We start from the raw sequence: 17,854 nt of genomic DNA, 5'->3' as shown, positions 1-17,854 counted from the left end.
CGGACGGGACGCGCGGGGGACCGGGGCGGACACGCGAGGCACTGGGGGGCCGTCCGTAGGGGGAGGCAGGACCCCCCGGAGGCGGCGCCGGGCGGAGGGGACGCCGGTCGGGGGGTCGCGCAGCCCCCGGCCCCGGGCTGGACCCGCAGGTGTGCGGGGACCGGTGCTCGCGGGCGCACCCGGCACCCCGGGCCGGCAGCACCCGGGGCCGTGCCCTCGGGAACCTGGCGGTCCCCAGAGGGTGCAGCCTTCCCCCCCCCGCCCCCCCCCCCGCCGGCCGGGGTCCCACGGGCTGTGCTCGCAGCACCTCCGGTTCCTGCAGCAGCCCGGCAAAGCGCGGCGATGCTCCCGGGCACCGCCGTCCCCGTTCCCCCGGCCCTGTCCCAGGAGCACCCCCGTCCCGTCCCGTCGCGGGTGCCGGGGCGCCAGAGCCCCTTGCGAAGGGCTGGCGGTTTGTGTCTCAGCCTCCCGGTCACCGGCAGACACAGGCTGCCATCGATAGGCTTCAGGGTGAAAACCCCACGGCGCAGGCCTTGCCCCAGAGCAGCGAGACGGGGAGCGGAGGGAGGTTTCTTGGGGGGCGAGGGGGGGGAAGGGACGCTGAATCCCCCCGCCCGCAGCACCCCGGGCCCCGCGGGAGGTTGATGGCCCCCACCCCGTCTCCGGCCCTGCGTGGCGCGGCGCTATTTATACCGCGGCTGGCGCGGCCGGGCGCCTGGCGTGGGTCCAGCCGCCCCCGCACACTCCTGCCCGGGGGGGCCGTGGCCGGACCCGGGGCACGTCCCCGGGGCTGGGGGGAGTGGGGTGCGCGGGGGAACTGCCGGGGCTCCCCCGTGGGCAGAGTCCCCGACGCGGGGGTCCAGCTCCAGCTCCCCCTCTCCCCGCCTCGGCCGGCCGCCCCCCTCCCACGCTCCCCCGCGACCAGGCGTCCGGCGCGGCGGGGCCGTTCCCAGGGCCCGGCGCTGCCCCCGGCTGACGCACATCCTCCGCCCACGGCCCCGCCGCTTCCCGGCTCCGCCGCCCACGGCCCGAGGGGGGTGGGGGAGGCCGCCCGAGCCGGCTCCCCGCCCACGGGCGGCCGGCGCACCCGGCGTCCTGGCGCCCGCCGCCCCACGGGGAGGGACCCACGGAGCGGGGGGCAGCCCACCCCCCTTCCCGGGGCTGGCGGCGCCCCCCGACCTCGCCGAGCCGACCCTTCGCCCCTGGGATGCAGGATCCCCCCGCTGCGGGGGGTCGCCCCGGCCCCACGGGACCCCCCCCGGGCTGCCCCGCTCCCCCCGGGGGCTGTCCGTCCCACGCCGGGGCAGGCGCGGCTCCGCGGCCCGGCCGGAGAAAGGCTCCTTGTCCCGGGCCCACGCCCACGCCCACCCGCGGCCCGGCTGAGCCGCCGCCCCGGCGGAGCCCCGTCCCAGGCGCGGCAGAGCACGGCGAGGCCGGGCGGCCCCCGAGGCCGCGGGGCCGGAGCGGCCGTGGGGGGCTGAGGGGCGGGACCTGCGTCTCCCCCACGCGTGAACCCCTCACAAAAACAACGCGAGACCGCTTCCTGATAGCAGGAGGCGCATGTCAATCAGGCGGGCTTCAGGAGGGGGCGGGAGGGCGGGGCAGGGCGGGCCTGTGCTCTGATAGGATGAGGGGCGTGCCTGTCAGAGCCGTTTCTAAGGCGGGGCTCGCGGTTGCTACGGGCTGGGCGTGCCTCCGGGTTGACTGGCGCGCTTGTTAGTCACCGTGGTAACCGAGAGCGGGACCATGGCTGGTTCCTGCCCAAGCTACGCTGATAGGGTGCAGGCCCTGTCAGTCAGCGCGGCAGGCAGCGGGGGAGACGCGAGTGAGGTCGCAGCGGCCTTCCGATAGGTCGGCTCAGCCGTCACTCCACGATGATGCCACGCGAGCCCCCCCCCCCCCATTCTCGTTGGCTGCCGCCTGCTCCTCGGCGGCCGTTACCGGGTGGGCGGTGATCGGCGGCGGAAGCGGAAGTCGGCGGCGCGGCCGCGGCGGGAGGGATGAAACGGGCTCCGGGGCGGCGGCGGCGGCTCCTGGGGGCGCTGGTGCTGCTGCTCCTGCCGCCGCCGCTGCTGGGGGGCGCAGGTGTGCGGGAGCGGCGGCGTCATGGCGGGGCTCGGGGCGGGAGCGGCGGGCCGGGGGGTCGGGGTCCAGTCCGGGGTCGCTGCCGCCGCCCGCGCCGTTCCCGGGTGGGTGGAGGGCCGGCCCCCCGGCCGCCCGAGGAGGCGCCGCGGCTGCGGCCGGGTCGGCCCAGAGCGGAGCGGGAAAGCGGGCTGGGAGCGGCGGCACCGACCGTGACCGGAGGGGCCCAGCCCCGCTGCTGCCTCCACCCTCCCGGCTCCCTCGGCCTCTCCCGCGCAGGCAGCGGCAGGGGGAGCTGCCCGGTGCCCGCCGAGGGACACCCCCCCTTCCCGCCCCACGCAGCCCCGGCTCCCGAGTGGAGCAGTGGGGGGGGGGGGTGTCGAGGCGAACGCAGCCCCCCGCCCGGCTCTTCCCGGGCAGCCGCCCCTTGTTCTGCTTCTGCGTCGCGGTGTTTCTCCGCCGGGCGAGCAGCCGCACCGCGTGGCTCTGTGCCCCCCGCGGGGGAAGCACGCTGCCTCCTCCAGGGAGACCCAGCGAACAGCCCACCCGCTCGCAGAGCACTCCCCAGGGCCTCCGGCCTCCTGGGTGACTATGCGGCCCGCTGCTGTGGCAGAGGGTGCTGGAGGGACTAGGCTTGCAGCGTCTCACTGTCTGGATCTGCCGGTGTGGCTGGGCCTTCTATGGGATTCAGGAGCCTCCTTCACCTCGGTGGGCGAGTTCGTGCAGGAGGCATGCTCCAATTTAGTTTTCCCTGAGATGGGGATGGGTCTAGAATGAGGAGTCAAGCTGGAAGGGGGAGCAGGGGATGAGTCTGTGCTGTTTCTGACAGTCCCAGGAATGGGCTTATCCCAGAAAAGAGCTAGACAGCATGTTCTGAGGAAAAGAGAGGAAGGACTTTTATCTTTATCCACTCAGAGCATACTTAACTGGGGGAACTCTGGGCAGGGAAAGTGGACCTGTGTGTTTTGGTGGCTGAAGCAAACGGGAACAGGGGCCTCGCGTTTGGTCTGCGTTGCTGAATCCCTTTCCTCTGCTCTGTGTTGCACAGATGCCAGGGAGTCAGTGATCCCGCTCCACGAGGGCCACACGTACCATCGCTCAGCTTCTCACCGCTTCTGCTACACAAACACCCGTGTCCCACAATGGCACGACATATGGACAAGGACACAGGTGAGAGGAGAAGGAAGGTCCTCCAAGGTCTGGCTGTGCAGAGTCCCTCCAACAGCTGTGGCCATGTCCCTGTTTGCTTCTCTCCCCTGTACAGATCCGGGTCAACAGCAGCCGGATGATCCGAGTCACCCAGGTGGACAGCGAGGAGGAGCTGGAGGAGTTCAACGTGTGGAACATCATTTTCTCCTTCCTGAAGGAGAAGCTGAACGACACCAGCATCGATGTGGATCTCTACAGCAACAAAACCTGCCTGAAGGTCGAGCTGCTGGAGGCCGGCACGACGTACTGTGTTGTCCTCTTCCGACGTACGTCTGCTCTGTGGCAGGGGCTCCTGGGGTGGGAGGTGGGCCTGGGCTGCGCCAGCACTCTCAAGGGGCCAACGAGGATGTGACCAGGCAAGCTTATGGTTTGAGGGCTGGCAGGGCTGGTCCTTCCTTGGGAAGGAAAATAGGCCTGCAGAGGGAAGTGTGTCTTTGTCCATGGGATATAAAGTGGGGGAATTTGGGGCTCTTGTTGGAGGTTTGCCTGGGATGCTGCCCCTTCCCTGTACTTGTCACCATGTGGCAGGCTGGAGCTTGACCTGGAGGGCACCTGCCAGGGTTCCTCTCAACCTGGATTCACTCTCTTTCCAGGCTTTGACCCTAAGCTGTTCCTGGTTTCCTTCCTGGGCCTGTTGTTGTTCTTCTGTGGCGACATGCTGAGCAGGTGAGTCACCTCCTTTCCCTGTGAGCTGGGGACAAGGAGGGTTGGGTGGGCAGTGTCTGGTTGGCTCTGCAGCCTGCAGGGAGTTGCTCCCAGCGGGTGTGTTGGTGCACAGTCATCCATGAGCTGTAAAACACCTTGTGCACATGTGTGATCTCTGCAGGAGCCAACTCTTCTACTACTCGGCTGGGATTAGTTTTGGCTTGCTGGCCTCCCTGCTCATCCTTGTCTACATGATGTCCAAGTTCATGCCCAAGGTGAGTGTCAAGCTGTCTGGGGTGAGAGACCTTGCAGCAGTAGCCCTTTCTACACCTATATGGGTATTCTGGTGAGAGTGCTGGAGTACGTGGCCTTGGGGTGCTGGGTTGTGGGTCTGGCTTTGCCATGGAGCAAGGCTCGGCAGCTGGGGGGAGGTAGCCATGGCTGCCTGCTGCCCTACTGCCTGTCTTGAATTTTCCATCTCCTCTCCTAGAAAAGTCCTGTTTACTTCCTGCTGGTAGGAGGCTGGTCCTTTTCCCTGTACCTGCTTCAGCTGATCTTCAAGAACCTACGGGAGATCTGCAAGTCCTACTGGCAGTACCTCCTAGGTAGGTGTGAGCCCTTTGGACTCGCCGGTTCACCAGTCTGCGTGTCTCCTACTGGAGCTGCAACATGCTGGTGGAAAATGCTGAGCCTTCCTGCCCCCCTGGTTGCTGCAGACGCTGCCCTCGTGCTCCTGAGAGAGGTGGGCTCTGGCGTCAGGTTTAACTGCAGCCCTGGCAGATGCTGCTCAGCCAGCTCCTGTCAGCCAGGCTGAGCCCTCCAGTTTGTGCCTGCCCGATCCCTCTGCTCTCCCGCAGGCTACCTGCTGCTTGTGGGCATCGTGAGCTTCGGTGTGTGCTACAGGTATGGCCCACTGGAGAATGAGCGCAGCATCAACCTCCTCTCCTGGGCCCTGCAGCTCTTGGGCCTGTTGCTGATGTACTCAGGCATCCAGATCCATCCTATCGCCTTGGCCTTGGTGGTCATTGCTGTTTGCACCAAGAACCTGGACTACCCCTTGCAGTGGGCCTTTGCTGCCTACAGGTGAGGACCGCAAGCACCCCGGCTTCCTCCTGATTCCCAGCTGTTGTTGGGACTGGGTGAGCTGCTGGATGGAGTCTGTGTTGCAGAACCAGGGCTTTTTCACTGGGGTTTGGGGCTGGGGTGGGTATACTGGGGGGGTTGTATCCCTTTTTCCCTGGGGTTTGTGCAGGACAGTGAGCTGCTCCTCCTCATGGTTGGGAGCCTCCCTCAGGAGCGAGGAGCAGAGGCCGGAGGGATATGCTCTTCTCCTCCCACCGCCAGCTCTGACCCAGCTGGGGGTCCTGCCCCGGCTGGGCGGGCAGTAACTGGTGCTGCTCCACTGGCAGGAGAATGCAGAGTGCCAGGCTCGGGCCGAGCCCCCCTCGCCTGCTGACGGAGGAGGAGTACCGGCTCCAGGGCGAGGTGGAGACGCGCAAGGCCCTCGAGGAGCTTCGAAACCACTGCAGAAGCCCGGATTTCTCTGCCTGGACTGCAGTCTCCCGCATCCAGTCTCCCAAGAGGTAACATCCCCTGGCAGTGTGCTCAGGGTGGCTGACCCGCATCTCTGTGTGCTTCTGAAAGCCTGGGGTCGCTCTGTGCTGTCGCCTCTGGCTTTAGAGATAGGGAGACAGAGGCACAGAAGGTCTGTGGTGTGTGGAAGCAGGGCGTGCCACAGGGAAAGGACAGATAACGCCTGGTCTCAGCACTGAAACACTTCACCCTGGCTCCTTGTGTGCCAGGGCCTTGCAGGAGGCCACCAGGCATGCGTGCACAGCACACTTCTTTGTGGCTTCTTCCCAGGTTTGCTGACTTTGTGGGTGGTGCCTGTCACGTCACCCCCAATGAGGTCTCTGTCCATGAGCGGGAGTATGGCCTGGGTGGCATCTTCCTTGAGGACCAGCTCTTTGAGGAGGAAGAGGACGATGATGACTCCTTTGACAGGAATCACATGAGTTATTCCCTGAGCCATATCCACATGGATGCCAATTGAGGTCAGCTGCCACAGACCCACAGAGGTGAGGGGCAGAACCGCTGCTGCTTTCCCACTGCCCTGATGCCTGTGGAGCGCAAAGCCCCATGTGCCGGGGAGAGCTGGTGTGTCTGCTTGCAGCAACCCCAATCCCACCCCAAACTGGGCTGCTGTGAACTCTGCAGCAGAGCCTGGTGGGAGGAGGACGAGGGGGGCTCACACCTTCATATTCCCCAGGCAGCTCCTGCCAGTCTAAGGCGCGAAAGCTTGTGTCAGCACCGCCCTAGGTGTTGGCAGGGGAGATGCAAGGAGCTGGTCCCAGCTGGGGACAGCAGGGCAGGCAAGGTCTGCACGGCAGGCAAGGTCTGCACTGCTGACAAGATGTGGGACGCTGGTCCTGTGTGGAGGTGGACTGGAGCCACCCTGGCTTTTGGTGTGGGTGCTTACGAGTTCCGTGTCGTAGGGGCAGGGACCTCCTTCCCAGGCCTGGGCGCTGATCTGGCTCCTGCAAGCACCCTGAGCCCCGTTCCTCAGCACTGCTGCTGTGGCCAGCAGACGGGAGCTCTTCTTCCTCACGCTGCTGCCTCTGGGCTACCGGGCACCCTGGCTCTGCTAGGAGCCTCTCTGCCTGCCAGGGTGGGGACGGAGCGAGAGTTCTGTCTTGCATGCAGGTACCTGTGAGGGTGACGTGCACGAGAGGAACTTTGGACCTGTCCCACCGGTACCTGCATGGTCAGCATCTGTCTGCTGCCAGGCCGCTGTGGGGAGGGAACGGGCAGTGGGTGACCTGCTGCTCCTCCTCCTGCTGTTACCAAAGAAGCCAGTGGGCTCCAGCTGGTTGGGCTGTGCCTCTGCCTTGGCTTAAATACTGTGTGGATACCAAAAACCGCAGCGCCTCCCTGATGGAGGTGCAGCTCGGCCGGCCCCTCCACGTGCATGTCACAGAGCTCAGGAGAAGACAGCCTTGAAGTTTGCTTGGTGCCCCGTGCACTCGCTCCGCTCCCTGCAACTGCTGTGTTGTGGCAGAGGCTGTGCTCAGCCTCCCGATCCCTGCACCTCCTGTCTGCCAGGCGGTCCCTGGGCTGAGGATGAGTGTGGATGTGCTTCCTCCTCCCTGCCTTGCTGGTGGTTAGGTGCTGGCAGCTCCCTGTCCCCTTGAAGCTGGTGCCCTGAGCCCTTAACCTGCTCTAACATGGGGCCCGTCTCCACTGCACTCCTCTCCTGGCTGATGCGGGCAGGGGATGGGGATGGCCCTTCCTGCGTTCCTGCTCCCTGCGCTGGGGAGGGGGCTCTGCTGATGGTCACTGGCCTTGCCAAAGCACAAAGCTGGAGGGGACGCCCCAATCTATGCAACTTTCTAAGCAATAAAGCTGCCCTCTGGCAGCCTTACTGCCCTGCGGCTGCTCTGCTGCCCCGGGGCCTGGGCTCCCACAGCCTGGCCCATACCTCGCCCATGCTGCTGCCAGATTTTTTGCCGTTGGTTTGTTTCTGTCCCAGGTTTACTCCCCTGCCCTTGCTGCGCTTTCTTCCCTGCTCTGGTGTGAGCGGCCTCTGTTACTGTGTCCCTCCATGGTTACTGCGTGGTTAATGACTGATTATATTTTTAATAAAGATGTATTTTGTAGGTAATGAGCCTCATTGGTCTGTCTCGCTGTGACCCCAGGGCTTGCCCTCAGCTCTGGCGTGTCCTTGGCTCTGGCTTGTCCACCCGTGGGAGCTCGCTCTGCTGAGGATGGTGCTTGGGGGACAAAGAAAAGGCCCCTGGGTGATGGGTTCCCTGCAGCAGCCCCAGAACAAAGGCAGGACTGCCCGTGGCCACAGGTCTCACCCCGGCTGTGGTGTGGGCAGGTGTCTTCTCCCCGGGAGCAGCCCTGGGGGCTCCTGGCTCTGCCAGCCTCTGTACCTTGCCCTGGTTTCCCGCAGCCCTGGGAGGAAGCTCCGTTTGTTTGCTTGGCTGCAAGTGACATTCTCTGCTTGTTCCTGCTACAAGCTGTTGGGGTGGGGAGGGGGGCACGGCAGCAGCAGCCTGGCCAGGCTGGGACCGTGTGCAGGGCATGGGCTGGGGGCTCGTGGGCAGCCTGAGGATTCTTCCCAGCTGGCTGATGTGCTTTGTGCCTCAGTTTCCCTGTCTGTGAGTGGGTGTGGTGCCCTGAGGGAGGTCCCTCTGGCCCTCCGCCCCTCCGTGGGCTGGATGGGGCCAGCACTGGGCGCTGAGCTGGGCTGAGTTGATCCCAGCCGGCTCCTGGGCAGCCCCAGCTGAAGCTACTCCAGGAGCTGCTGCTGCTCTGCGATCAGGAGGTGAGTTGCAGACCCCTCTGCTCCCAGCCTGAAGCACCCGAGCCCCCCCACACCCTGGGGCTGGCCGGGGGCACCCTGTCTCCACAGCCCTGACCCCAGGGTGCCCCGACCCCAGGGGACCTCCCAATCCATGGGGCATGGGGAGCTCTGAGACCTGGCACCATGGGGAAGACTGGGGTGAGCCCAGGGCTGCCCTGGAGCTGGGGCAGGAGGGCTCTTGCTCTGGTTCCCACCCATGGGTGCTCACCCTGGGGTCCCACACCCAGCAGCACGGGGGTCTCGGTGCTGGTGCCCTGTGCAGGGGGAGGCTGCAGGGACCCGTGGGAGGCTCTGCCATCTTGTCCGGAGGCTGCTGCCAGCGGGGCAGCTCCTGATGGAGCCATCTTCATTCCCCCGTTTGCCCCATCTTTCCCCACCTACTCGCTCGTGAACTTTCCCTGGGCACCGATAAGCGGGGCTGGGTTTACAGCCTGTGCCGGGGCTGTAAAGCGAGGGTGAAGGTCACCCCAGGGAATGCAGCTGCTCTGTAAAGATGGGTGAGGGATGGGTGGAGTGTGGGGGGAAAGCAGCACTGTTTCTCCTGAGAGCCCTTGGGTGCTGTTGGCTGCAGGGCTGTCAGGGGGGCCTGGGCTCCCCCAGCCCTGAGCCTGTCCCTTCCCCACCCTGGCTTCCCCCTGCCAGGAAGCAGAGAGGAAGCAGAGGCTGAATTCAACCCTGCCCCAAGAATAGGATCCAGGTGTCCACATTTCCTGGCCTGGCCCCTGCTTCCCCTGCAGCGGTGGGCAAGAGCACACTGTCCTGCCCCTGCCCCGAGCCACCATCCCCACCAAGGGGTCCTGGGCACCACGGTGTCCTGGGAAGGAGCCCTCTCTGCCGTCGTGGATGCGTGGCTGCCTTGTCCCTGGTCCCCAGGGACTGCCAGCCCCAGCACAGTGCCTGGGAGAGCGGGGCATGGCAGGGTCAGGGAGCAGCCAAGGTCCCAGCTGCATCCCGCTGGCCAAGGGCCGCATCCTGCCCTGCCCTGTGCTAGGCTCAGCTGGTGCTTCAAGCCTTGCCACATGTCTCAGTGGGTCCATGCCCCCTGGGTGCCAGGGCACCCCGCTCTCCCTGGTGCCCTTCTGAGCCTCTAGGGGCAGGGGGCAGCTAGGGGCGTAGGGGCTGCTGAGGACCAGGGGGGTGTTTTGGGGAAGGGGCTGCATGGCCATGGCTACAGCCCTCCCTCCGCTCCGCCCCAGCTGCCCCGGAGCCGCCCGGCCATGGAAGCTACCAACTCGCTGCTGGATGCCGCGGCAGTTGGGGACCTGGTGCTGCTGGACCCGCTGACCGAGGAGTCGCTGCTCCATACCCTGCAGGAGCGCTTCCGCCGCAGCGACATCTACGTGGGCACCAGGCCAGGGGCAGGGGGTCTGGGGCGGGGAGGGAGGGGGGTCTGGGATGGGGAGCAGCATATGGTCTCTGGAGTGGGGGGCACCAGGATCTGGGCTGGGTCCTCCTGGCCTACATCCACACCATCCTGCTTACCCACAGACGTACATCGGGAACGTGGTCATCTCAGTGAACCCCTACCGGTCCCTGCCCATCTACACCCCCGAGAAGGTGCAGGAGTACCACAACTGCAACTTCTTCGCTGTGAGGCCCCACATGTGAGCACAGGGAGCCCAGCAGCCCCAGGGTGCCCTCAGTCCCCCTGCATCCTGCCAAGGGCTTCACGCACGGGCGAGCCTGAGGCGTGGGGGTCTGGGGGAGTCTGCTCGGAGTGGCCTTACAGCCACAGCATTTTCTGAAGCCCGCGGACTGCTCCAGCCCCCTTCTAACCCCTCCTCACCCCCAGCTATGCCATCGCCGACGATGCCTACCGCTCGCTGCGGGACCGGGACAGGGACCAGTGCATCCTCATCACTGGCGAGAGTGGGGCCGGCAAGACAGGTAGAGCCAGGGCTGCTGCCGGGTGCTCACAGGGCTGTGAGGGGCTCAGGGGGTTGGCAGGCATTCATGGCCCCGACACCCATGGCACCTTGCTTGCAGAGGCCAGCAAGCTGGTGATGTCCTACGTGGCGGCTGTGTGCAGCAAAGGGGAGGAGGTGGACAAGGTGAAGGAGCAGCTCCTGCAGTCCAACCCTGTGCTGGAGGGTAAGTGCCTGCGCCTGGCACCCTGCACCCATCCCAGGGCTCAGCACAGCCCCCCCGGACCAACGCTGTAACCCCGTCCTCCCCCCGCAGCCTTTGGAAATGCCAAGACTGTCCGCAATGACAACTCCTCCCGATTTGTAAGTGACCGGGGAACCAGGGCGGTGGAGCCACGTCCCATGGGGAGCGGGGCCAGACCTTGCCAGGTCCATGTGGACCCTGATGGGGCTGGAGGCACGGCAGGGGACGGGGACGTGGACACGGGGAGTGGAGCTGCCACCCGCTGTGGGGTCCCCCTGCCCTGACCCCAGCCCCGTCCCTCAGGGCAAGTACATGGACGTGGAGTTCGACTTCAAGGGGGAGCCCCTGGGAGGGGTCATTAGCAACTGTGAGTACCGATCACCCATCCCGGGGGGGGTCCCACCTCACACGTGCTGGTGACGCTGACCCCTGCCTGCAGACTTGCTGGAGAAATCCCGCATCGTCCGGCACGTGAAGGGCGAGAGGAATTTCCACATCTTCTACCAGCTCCTAGCCGGGGGCTCAGTGCAGCAGCTCCGTAGGTCCAGGCGCCCCAGCACAGGGGGCCAAGGGGGGACCAGGGGCCTGGGGGGGCCATGGCTGAGCTGCCTCCTCCCTGCCACCTCCCAGAGCAGCTGAAGCTCCGCCAGGACTGCCGGCACTACGGCTACCTGAACCGGGAGAGCTCTGGCCTGCCCGGCATGGATGATGCGGCCAACTTCCATGCCACGCAGGTACCACTGGCCAGGACCTGGGGAGCAGGGAAGCCGTGACACCCCCCCCCAAAACACCCTGGGGCCAACCCCATCCCCCTGAGCTGCCTGTGTCCATCCCCAGGATGCCATGAGGATCATCGGCTTCTCGCCCACCGAGGTGACAGCGCTGCTGGAGGTGACGGCAGTGGTGCTCAAGCTGGGCAACGTGCAGCTGAGCAGCAGCTACCAGGCCAGCGGGATGGAGGCCTGCAGCATCGCTGAACCACAGGGTAGGTGCAGGGATGGGGATGGGCCTGGGGCGGGTTGGTGGGGGAGGCTCTCACCTCCCCCCTGCTCGGCCCTGGCACCGCTGCCTCCCTGCACAGAGCTGCAGGAGATCTGCGAGCTGATCGGGCTGGACCCTGGCAGGCTGGAGCGGGCGCTGTGCTCCCGCACAGTGAAGGCACGGGACGAGACGGTGCTCACCACCCTCAGCGTCCCCCAGGTGAGCAGGACCATCCCCTGCCCACGGGCTGATGGCCGGCAGCCCCCCAGGAGCCAGCATGAGCCCCTCACCCCTCTTCCCAGGGCTACTACGGCCGGGACGCGCTGGCCAAGAACATCTACAGCCGTCTCTTCGACTGGCTGGTGAACCGCATCAACACCAGCATCCAGGTGAGTGCCCAGGATGACAGGCACTGGCCCCCCCATCCAGGTTGGGGCCCTGGACCTCCACCCCGCACAGGGCCAGGACACAGCTCAGCACCCTACTGTCTCCCCAGGTGAAGCCAGGCAAGCAGAGGAAGGTGATGGGCGTCCTGGATATCTACGGCTTTGAGATCTTCCAGGTGAGTGCAGAGCCCACCTGGTCCCATCCTGCTGCTGGGGGGTCTGGCGCAGCGGGTGGGACATGTGGCAGGGCTGGGGGCTTGGGCACAACCTGCCACACAGGACTCTTCTCTTGCAGGACAACGGCTTTGAGCAGTTCATCATCAACTACTGCAACGAGAAGCTGCAGCAGATCTTCATCCTGATGACCCTGAAGGAGGAGCAGGAGGAATATGTCCGAGAGGTACCCCCGGCCCGTGCCGGTCAAACTGGATGCAGCTCTTCTACCTGTGCCAGAGCACAGCCCCCAAGGAGCCTTGGCCCCCCGAGGATGGGGAAGTGCCGGAGACAGCTCCACAGCACGTCCCTCCCTCGCCCCGCTCCCTGCCGGGAACGGATTCAATAGCAGGAAGGCAGGGAGGGATTCAGGATCCCTGTCCCCGTGGCCAGACGTCCGGTTCCTGCCCCACAATAGCTGGGGGGGGGTGTCCGTGGGGCAGGGTCCGGGTGGTCCATGTGCCATGTGGCTGGAAGATCTGTGCATCTGACCCCCGTCTGTTCCTAGGGCATCCAGTGGACCCCGGTGGAGTTTTTTGACAACAGCATCATCTGCAACTTGATCGAGAACGTGAGTTGCCCCCCAGTGCTGGGGTCCCAGGTTGGGGTCCCAACTCCCCTTCGTCACACCTGGCACAAGTTTGGGCTGAGCAGAGCCTGGAGCAGCCCCGGTTCGATGGAGCTGCTGCTCAGAGCCAGGGCCTTTTTGGGGTGACGCTGTCCATCACGGCGCAGAGCAAGTGTGGGATCCTGGCCATGCTGGACGAGGAGTGCCTACGGCCCGGTGTGGTCAATGAAGACACCTTCCTCATCAAGCTGAACCAGCTCTTTGCCACCCACAAGCACTACGAAAGCAAGGAGACACAGAACGCCCGGCGCGTCATGGATGCCAGCTTGCCGCCACAATGCTTCCGCATCCACCACTACGCTGGCAAGGTCTGCCAGCGGCCACAGGCACCCACCGGTACCCACAGCCCTGGCCCCAACAGGGGAAGCCAGGACCCTTGGGTCCATTTCCCAGCTTTGCACGGGAGCTGTGGGGCTGGACTGGGAAAGGGGTCGGAGGCACTGAACCATAACCCGCTCTCTCCCTCCTCCCTCCCCGAACGCGGCCCCCCCATGCACCCCGCTGAGCGCTGACCCCGCTCCTGCACCCAGGTGACCTACAACGTGACGGGCTTCATCGAGAAGAACAATGACCTGCTCTTCCGTGACCTCTCGCAGGCCATGTGGGCCGCCCAGCACGCGCTGCTGCGCTCCCTCTTCCCCGAGGGAGACCCCCAGAAGGTCTCCCTCAAGCTGCCCCCCACCGCCGGCTTCCAGTTCAAGGCCTCGGTGGCGACGCTGATGAAGAACCTCTACTCCAAGAACCCCAACTACATAAGGTACCGGCCCTGGGGGGACCCCCGACCCCAGCCCTGGTGCCAGTGGGACCCCCCCCCCCAGCCCGCTCCTGCTTCTTCCAGGTGCATCAAGCCCAATGAGACCAAAACGGCAATGCTCTTCACGCCGGAGCTGGTGCTGGCGCAGATCCGGTACCTGGGGCTGATGGAGAACGTGCGGGTACGGCGGGCGGGCTACGCCTTCCGCCAGCTCTACGGCCCCTTCCTGGAGCGCTACAAGATGCTCAGCCCCCGGACGTGGCCCCGCTGGGCTGGCAGCGACAGGTATGGGGCTGGGACAGACCGTGGGCGCGTCTGGCAGCCCGCTCCCCGGTCCAGGGGCTGCGGGGCTGTGACCGGCCTCGTCTCCCACCATGGTGCAGGGATGGAGCCGAGGTGCTGCTGGCAGAGCTGGCGTTCCCACCCGAGGAGCTGGCATTCGGCCACACCAAGATCTTCATCCGCTCGCCACGCACCGTGAGTCCAGGGACGGGGAGTGGGGGCAAGGGGGTGACCCTGCTATGGAGCAGTTGGGCTGCCAGGTGGGGCAGGGTCTGACCTTCTCAGAGTGGGTGCCAGCCCCACGGGTCCCCTTGCCCTGCCAGCAGCCCCAAGCCCATCCTGGGGGCTCCTGGGTGATGCCACAGCCGTCGGAGGTGCCTCCCGGCCGGGGGTCCCTGTCCCTGCTTGGCACCCCAGCGCTCACCCTGGCTGTCCCCAGCTCTTTGACCTGGAGAGGCAGCGCCAGGAGCGCGTGGTCCAGCTTGCCACCCTGATCCAGAAGACGTTTCGGGGCTGGCGGTGCCGGATGCATTACCAGCGGATGCGCAAGAGCCAGATCATCATCTCCGCCTGGTTCCGGGGCCACATGGTGAGAAAGGAGCAGGAGGTCCTGGCTGCACTTCCCCTGCCCCATCCCTCACCCCCTGGGCAGGTCCCCATGGCTCTCCCAAGCCCCCCGGCTCACCCCAGCTCTCCCCACCACAGCAAAAGAACAAGTACAAGCAGATGAAGCGGTCGGCGCTGATCATCCAGGCACACGTGCGGGGTTGGAAGGTGAGGGCTGGGCACCCCGCGGTCGCTGGCCGGAGCCGGCAGGTCTCCTAGCGTGGGCAGAATGGGCAGCGGGGTGGGGGGTGCGTGGCAGGGAGGGGGTGGGGGCTCCACGTGCCCCATGGGGGGACCAGACTCATCTCCTCTCCCCATCTTCCATCCTTCTCTCCTGCCTCTCTCCCTCTCGCTCCCTATCTGTGTCGGTCTCTCCCCTGCCTCGGGCTCCCCGGGGTCTCACCCCCCGCAGTCTCGCCGGCTCCTCCGGGAGCTGAAGTTCCAGTGCCACCGTCACGCAGCCGCCGCCACCATCGTCGCTTACTGGAGAGGGTACCAGGTAACGGGGCCAGCCCAGCTGCGGGGCCCTGTGCACTGCCTCTGTCCTGCTGTCCACACCGCTGTGTCCAGGGCTGTCTGTCTGTCTGCCCACCCTGGCTCCTGCCCACCCTGTCGGGCTGGAGCAGCTGTCCTCTCCGCTGGGGCCAAACGGGGACGGGGGGAGGAGGGACACCGGGGTCCCACGGGGGGTGGCAGCGGGAGGGTGGCAAGGTCCCGCGTCCGCACCACTGCCGCCGCTGACAGCTGTCTCTGGCAGGTCCGCAGGGCGTACAGGAGGTATTTCCGTGCTGGAGCCAGCGCCCGCCTGGCCAACTTCATCTACCGGCGGCTGGTGAGCGGGGCCGGGGGGAGAGGGGGCACGGCACCTTCAAGCCCCCTATCCCTTGGGCTGGACTGGGGACCCTCCTGACCCCCTGCCGCGTTGCTGCTTCCAGGTGCAGAAGTTCCTGGTGAGCCTGGGAAGGAACCTCCCGCCACTGGTGGTGACAGACCGGACCTGGCCCCCCGCGCCATACAAGTTCCTGGCCGACGCCAACCAGGAGCTGAGGAGCATCTTCTACCACTGGAAGGTCGGAACAGGGGGCGGGGAGGTGGGGGGGCTCCGGTTGGGACCTTGTGTTCTTCCATGCCAGCCCCCACCCGGGGGTCTTCAGCGGTACCGAATCGCCCCCTCCCTCGGCAGTGCAAGAAGTACCGGGAGCAGCTGACACCGCAGCGCAGGGCTCTGCTGCAGGCCAAGCTCTGCGCCAGCGAGCTCTTCAAGGACAAGAAGACGCTCTACTCCAAAAGGTGCTGGGGCTGGGGGCTGCTAGGGCGGCGGGGGTTGCATGGGGCAGCTCCGGCTGATGGTCTCCATCCCCAGCCTGCAGCAGCCCTTCCAAGGCGAGTACCTGGGGCTGACGCAGAACCCTAAGTACCAGAAGCTCCATGCTGTGGCCAAGGACAAGCTGGTGATGGCCGACACTGTGAGGAAGGTGAACAGAGCCAGCGGCAAGGTGAGCCCCCTCCCTGTCCCCACTGCACCAGGAGGGCGTGCGGGGCCATGCTGACCCCCCCCCCCCCCGCCCACAGACGGTCCCGCGCCTGCTGCTGCTCACCACCGAGCACCTGGTCCTGGCCGACCCCAAGGCCGCCCAGCCCAAGACCGTGCTCAGCCTGGGCGACATCCGCAGCGTCTCTGTCACCCGCTTCTCCGATGGCTTCCTGGCCCTGCACCTCAAGGAGGTACCCGGGGAGGGGCATCCCTGGGGGCTCGGGGGGTCCCTGGTGGGACTGACACCCCCTGCTCCCCACAGACCTCCACAGGGGGAGCCAAGGGCGACTTCTTGCTTGTCAGCGACCACCTCATCGAGCTCATCACCCGCCTGCACCAGACCCTCATGGACACCACTGCCCAGGCCCTGCCCCTGCACATCACCGACCAGTACGGGGGGGGGGGGGGGGGGGGGGGGGAGCTACCAAGGGTGGGGCCTGCAGGGTGGGGCAAGACTTGCAGGGGTGGACCTTGCAGGGCAGGGCAGGGTGGTGTCTGCGGTGGAGCTCATAAGGGTGGGGTAGGGCGGGGTGAGGCTTGTGGGGGTGGAGCTTGCAAGGGTGGGGTCCACAGGGTGGGGCATCAGCTGTGGCAGGCAGCCCCAGAGAGGTGGGTGTAAGGAAGGCAGCTCATTGGGCAGGAGGTGGGGCAGGGCTGGGCATGTCCCCACCTCACCCCACCCCTCCGGCCTGCCCCCCCCCCAGGTTCTCCACCCGCTTCCAGAAGGGCGATGTGGCCGTCACCGTGGTGGAGTCGGCCAAGACGGGCAGCAACGTCCCCGTCTGCAAGAAGCGGGGCAGCCACAAGATGGAGGTCCTGGTCCACTGAGGAAACTGCCATCCCCTGCCAGGACCCCCACCCACGCACTGGCACCCCCACGCCCCCCCCCCGTGTCATCCCCCTGCCCGGCCTGGTCCTTGCGCCACCCAGGAATTGCTGCAAACCCATTAAACAGATGCTTTGGTGTCGGTACCCAGGTGGCGTCGCAGCAGGTACCCCCGTTACAGGCAAGACAGGGAGACCCAGTCGTGCCAAAGCCCCAGGACATGGTGCGGCAGGGGCGGGGGCAGAGCCTGGCGCCGCAGGTGGACCCCCCCACTCTGGCCCCCCGCCTTTCCTGCCGCCTGATTGCGGCCGGCGCTCTGCTCGACAGCGATTGGAAAGGCCCCAAATTGCAGCCACTTTTCCCATTAAGTGGGAAAGCAGCTCGCTCTGCTGCAGAGGCAATTTCTGGGTGGCCGCGGGTGGCTGGCACGTGAGGTCCTCAGCACCTGCCTGCCTGCACTGGCTGTCCCTGTCTCCCCCCACCCTGCTGCAGGACCCCCTGTGCAGGGTGCTCCCCACTGCACCCCCCACCTCGCCCAGCTGCGCCCCTGCACCAGCAGCCCTCCCCAGTCTAGCACTGCGGCTCCTGGGCTGGCGCTGGAGCTGCATTTGGGGGCCGGGGCTGCGGCCCGGAGCAGAGCGGGGGGACAGAGAGGAGCCACCGCACGGCCCCAGTGCCACCACTGCAGCCCAGGTCCTGCAGGACCCCCACCAGTCCTGCAGCCCCCAGGAGCCGGGGTCCCCGCACAGCTCCCACAGCAGCCACCCCCCTTGCTGCCTTTTCTCTCCTGTGCTCATCAAGCTCTCAGAGAGGGGTTTTTTTTTTTTTTTTTCCTTGTCCCCACACGTCACTCGCATTACCTTCAGGAGCTGACAGCTCCCCATCACATCAGCATCAGTACCAGCTCCCAGGTGGGCCCTGGAGCATCGATGCGGTTTGTCGTGCACGGGGCGGGGACATGGAGGCACGCGTGCCAGGGCACTTGGGCAGCGTGTGCAGCTGGGGGGGGCATGTGCGTGTGCGCGGGGGCACTTGATGGCATTGACATGCCCCGGCTCCGAGGGCTCCCCCCGCTTCCCGCCGTGGGCTGTGTCACGTCCCAGCACAGGGACCTTCCTGCCCGTGCATGGCAAGGGGCGAAAGCCGTAAACAAGCCTGCCGCAGCCCGGGGCACCGCAGCTCTTCGCGGCTGCGTCGCACTTGGCACCACACAAGTAGGTGTTATTAATT

General features: G+C 66.2%; 2 protein-coding genes across 2 annotated transcripts; both read left to right on the top strand.

Moving 5' to 3' along the window:
• Positions 1-1,704: 1,704 nt before the first annotated feature.
• On the top strand, positions 1,705-7,597 carry NEMP1 (nuclear envelope integral membrane protein 1; the record flags this gene model as incomplete). The annotated part of the gene is given in 12 exon segments (XM_041128802.1): positions 1,705-1,827; positions 1,829-1,921; positions 1,923-2,085; positions 3,131-3,252; positions 3,347-3,557; positions 3,885-3,957; positions 4,118-4,211; positions 4,427-4,541; positions 4,794-5,019; positions 5,346-5,519; positions 5,800-6,014; positions 6,640-7,597. Coding segments are annotated over 11 exon segments (1,584 nt in total), but the record flags the coding sequence as incomplete, so codon positions are not given.
• Positions 7,598-8,225: 628 nt separating this feature from the next.
• On the top strand, positions 8,226-16,705 carry MYO1A (myosin IA). Its single transcript, XM_030038029.1, has 29 exons — positions 8,226-8,266; positions 9,502-9,645; positions 9,794-9,909; positions 10,098-10,192; positions 10,292-10,396; positions 10,487-10,533; positions 10,718-10,781; positions 10,854-10,952; positions 11,045-11,148; positions 11,252-11,399; positions 11,496-11,614; positions 11,698-11,784; positions 11,892-11,957; positions 12,077-12,181; positions 12,503-12,565; positions 12,730-12,930; positions 13,153-13,379; positions 13,461-13,661; positions 13,760-13,853; positions 14,098-14,247; positions 14,364-14,432; positions 14,677-14,763; positions 15,022-15,096; positions 15,200-15,334; positions 15,448-15,554; positions 15,628-15,760; positions 15,837-15,989; positions 16,061-16,188; positions 16,503-16,705. The coding sequence occupies exons 2-29, from the start codon at positions 9,523-9,525 to the stop codon at positions 16,624-16,626; spliced, it is 3,225 nt and encodes a 1,074-aa protein (XP_029893889.1). The 5' UTR covers positions 8,226-8,266; positions 9,502-9,522; the 3' UTR covers positions 16,627-16,705.
• The last annotated feature ends 1,149 nt before the right edge of the window (positions 16,706-17,854 follow it).

Source organism: Aquila chrysaetos, chromosome 15 (assembly GCF_900496995.4).
Source record: "Aquila chrysaetos chrysaetos chromosome 15, bAquChr1.4, whole genome shotgun sequence".
Taxonomy (NCBI): Eukaryota; Metazoa; Chordata; class Aves; order Accipitriformes; family Accipitridae; genus Aquila; species Aquila chrysaetos.
Note: the sequence above shows the minus strand (reverse complement) of the source record. Positions and strands in the feature narration are given on the sequence as shown.

What these genes read in the sequence shown, in the direction of transcription:
- MYO1A (XM_030038029.1), top strand. Translation starts at nt 9,523, where the DNA reads ATGGAAGCTACCAACTCGCTGCTGGATGCCGCGGCAGTTGGGGACCTG. An exon ending in GCATCAACACCAGCATCCAG is followed by an intron (nt 11,785 to 11,891) that starts GTGAGTGCCCAG and finishes CTGTCTCCCCAG; the next exon opens with GTGAAGCCAGGCAAGCAGAG. An exon ending in TGAACAGAGCCAGCGGCAAG is followed by an intron (nt 15,761 to 15,836) that starts GTGAGCCCCCTC and finishes CCCCGCCCACAG; the next exon opens with ACGGTCCCGCGCCTGCTGCT.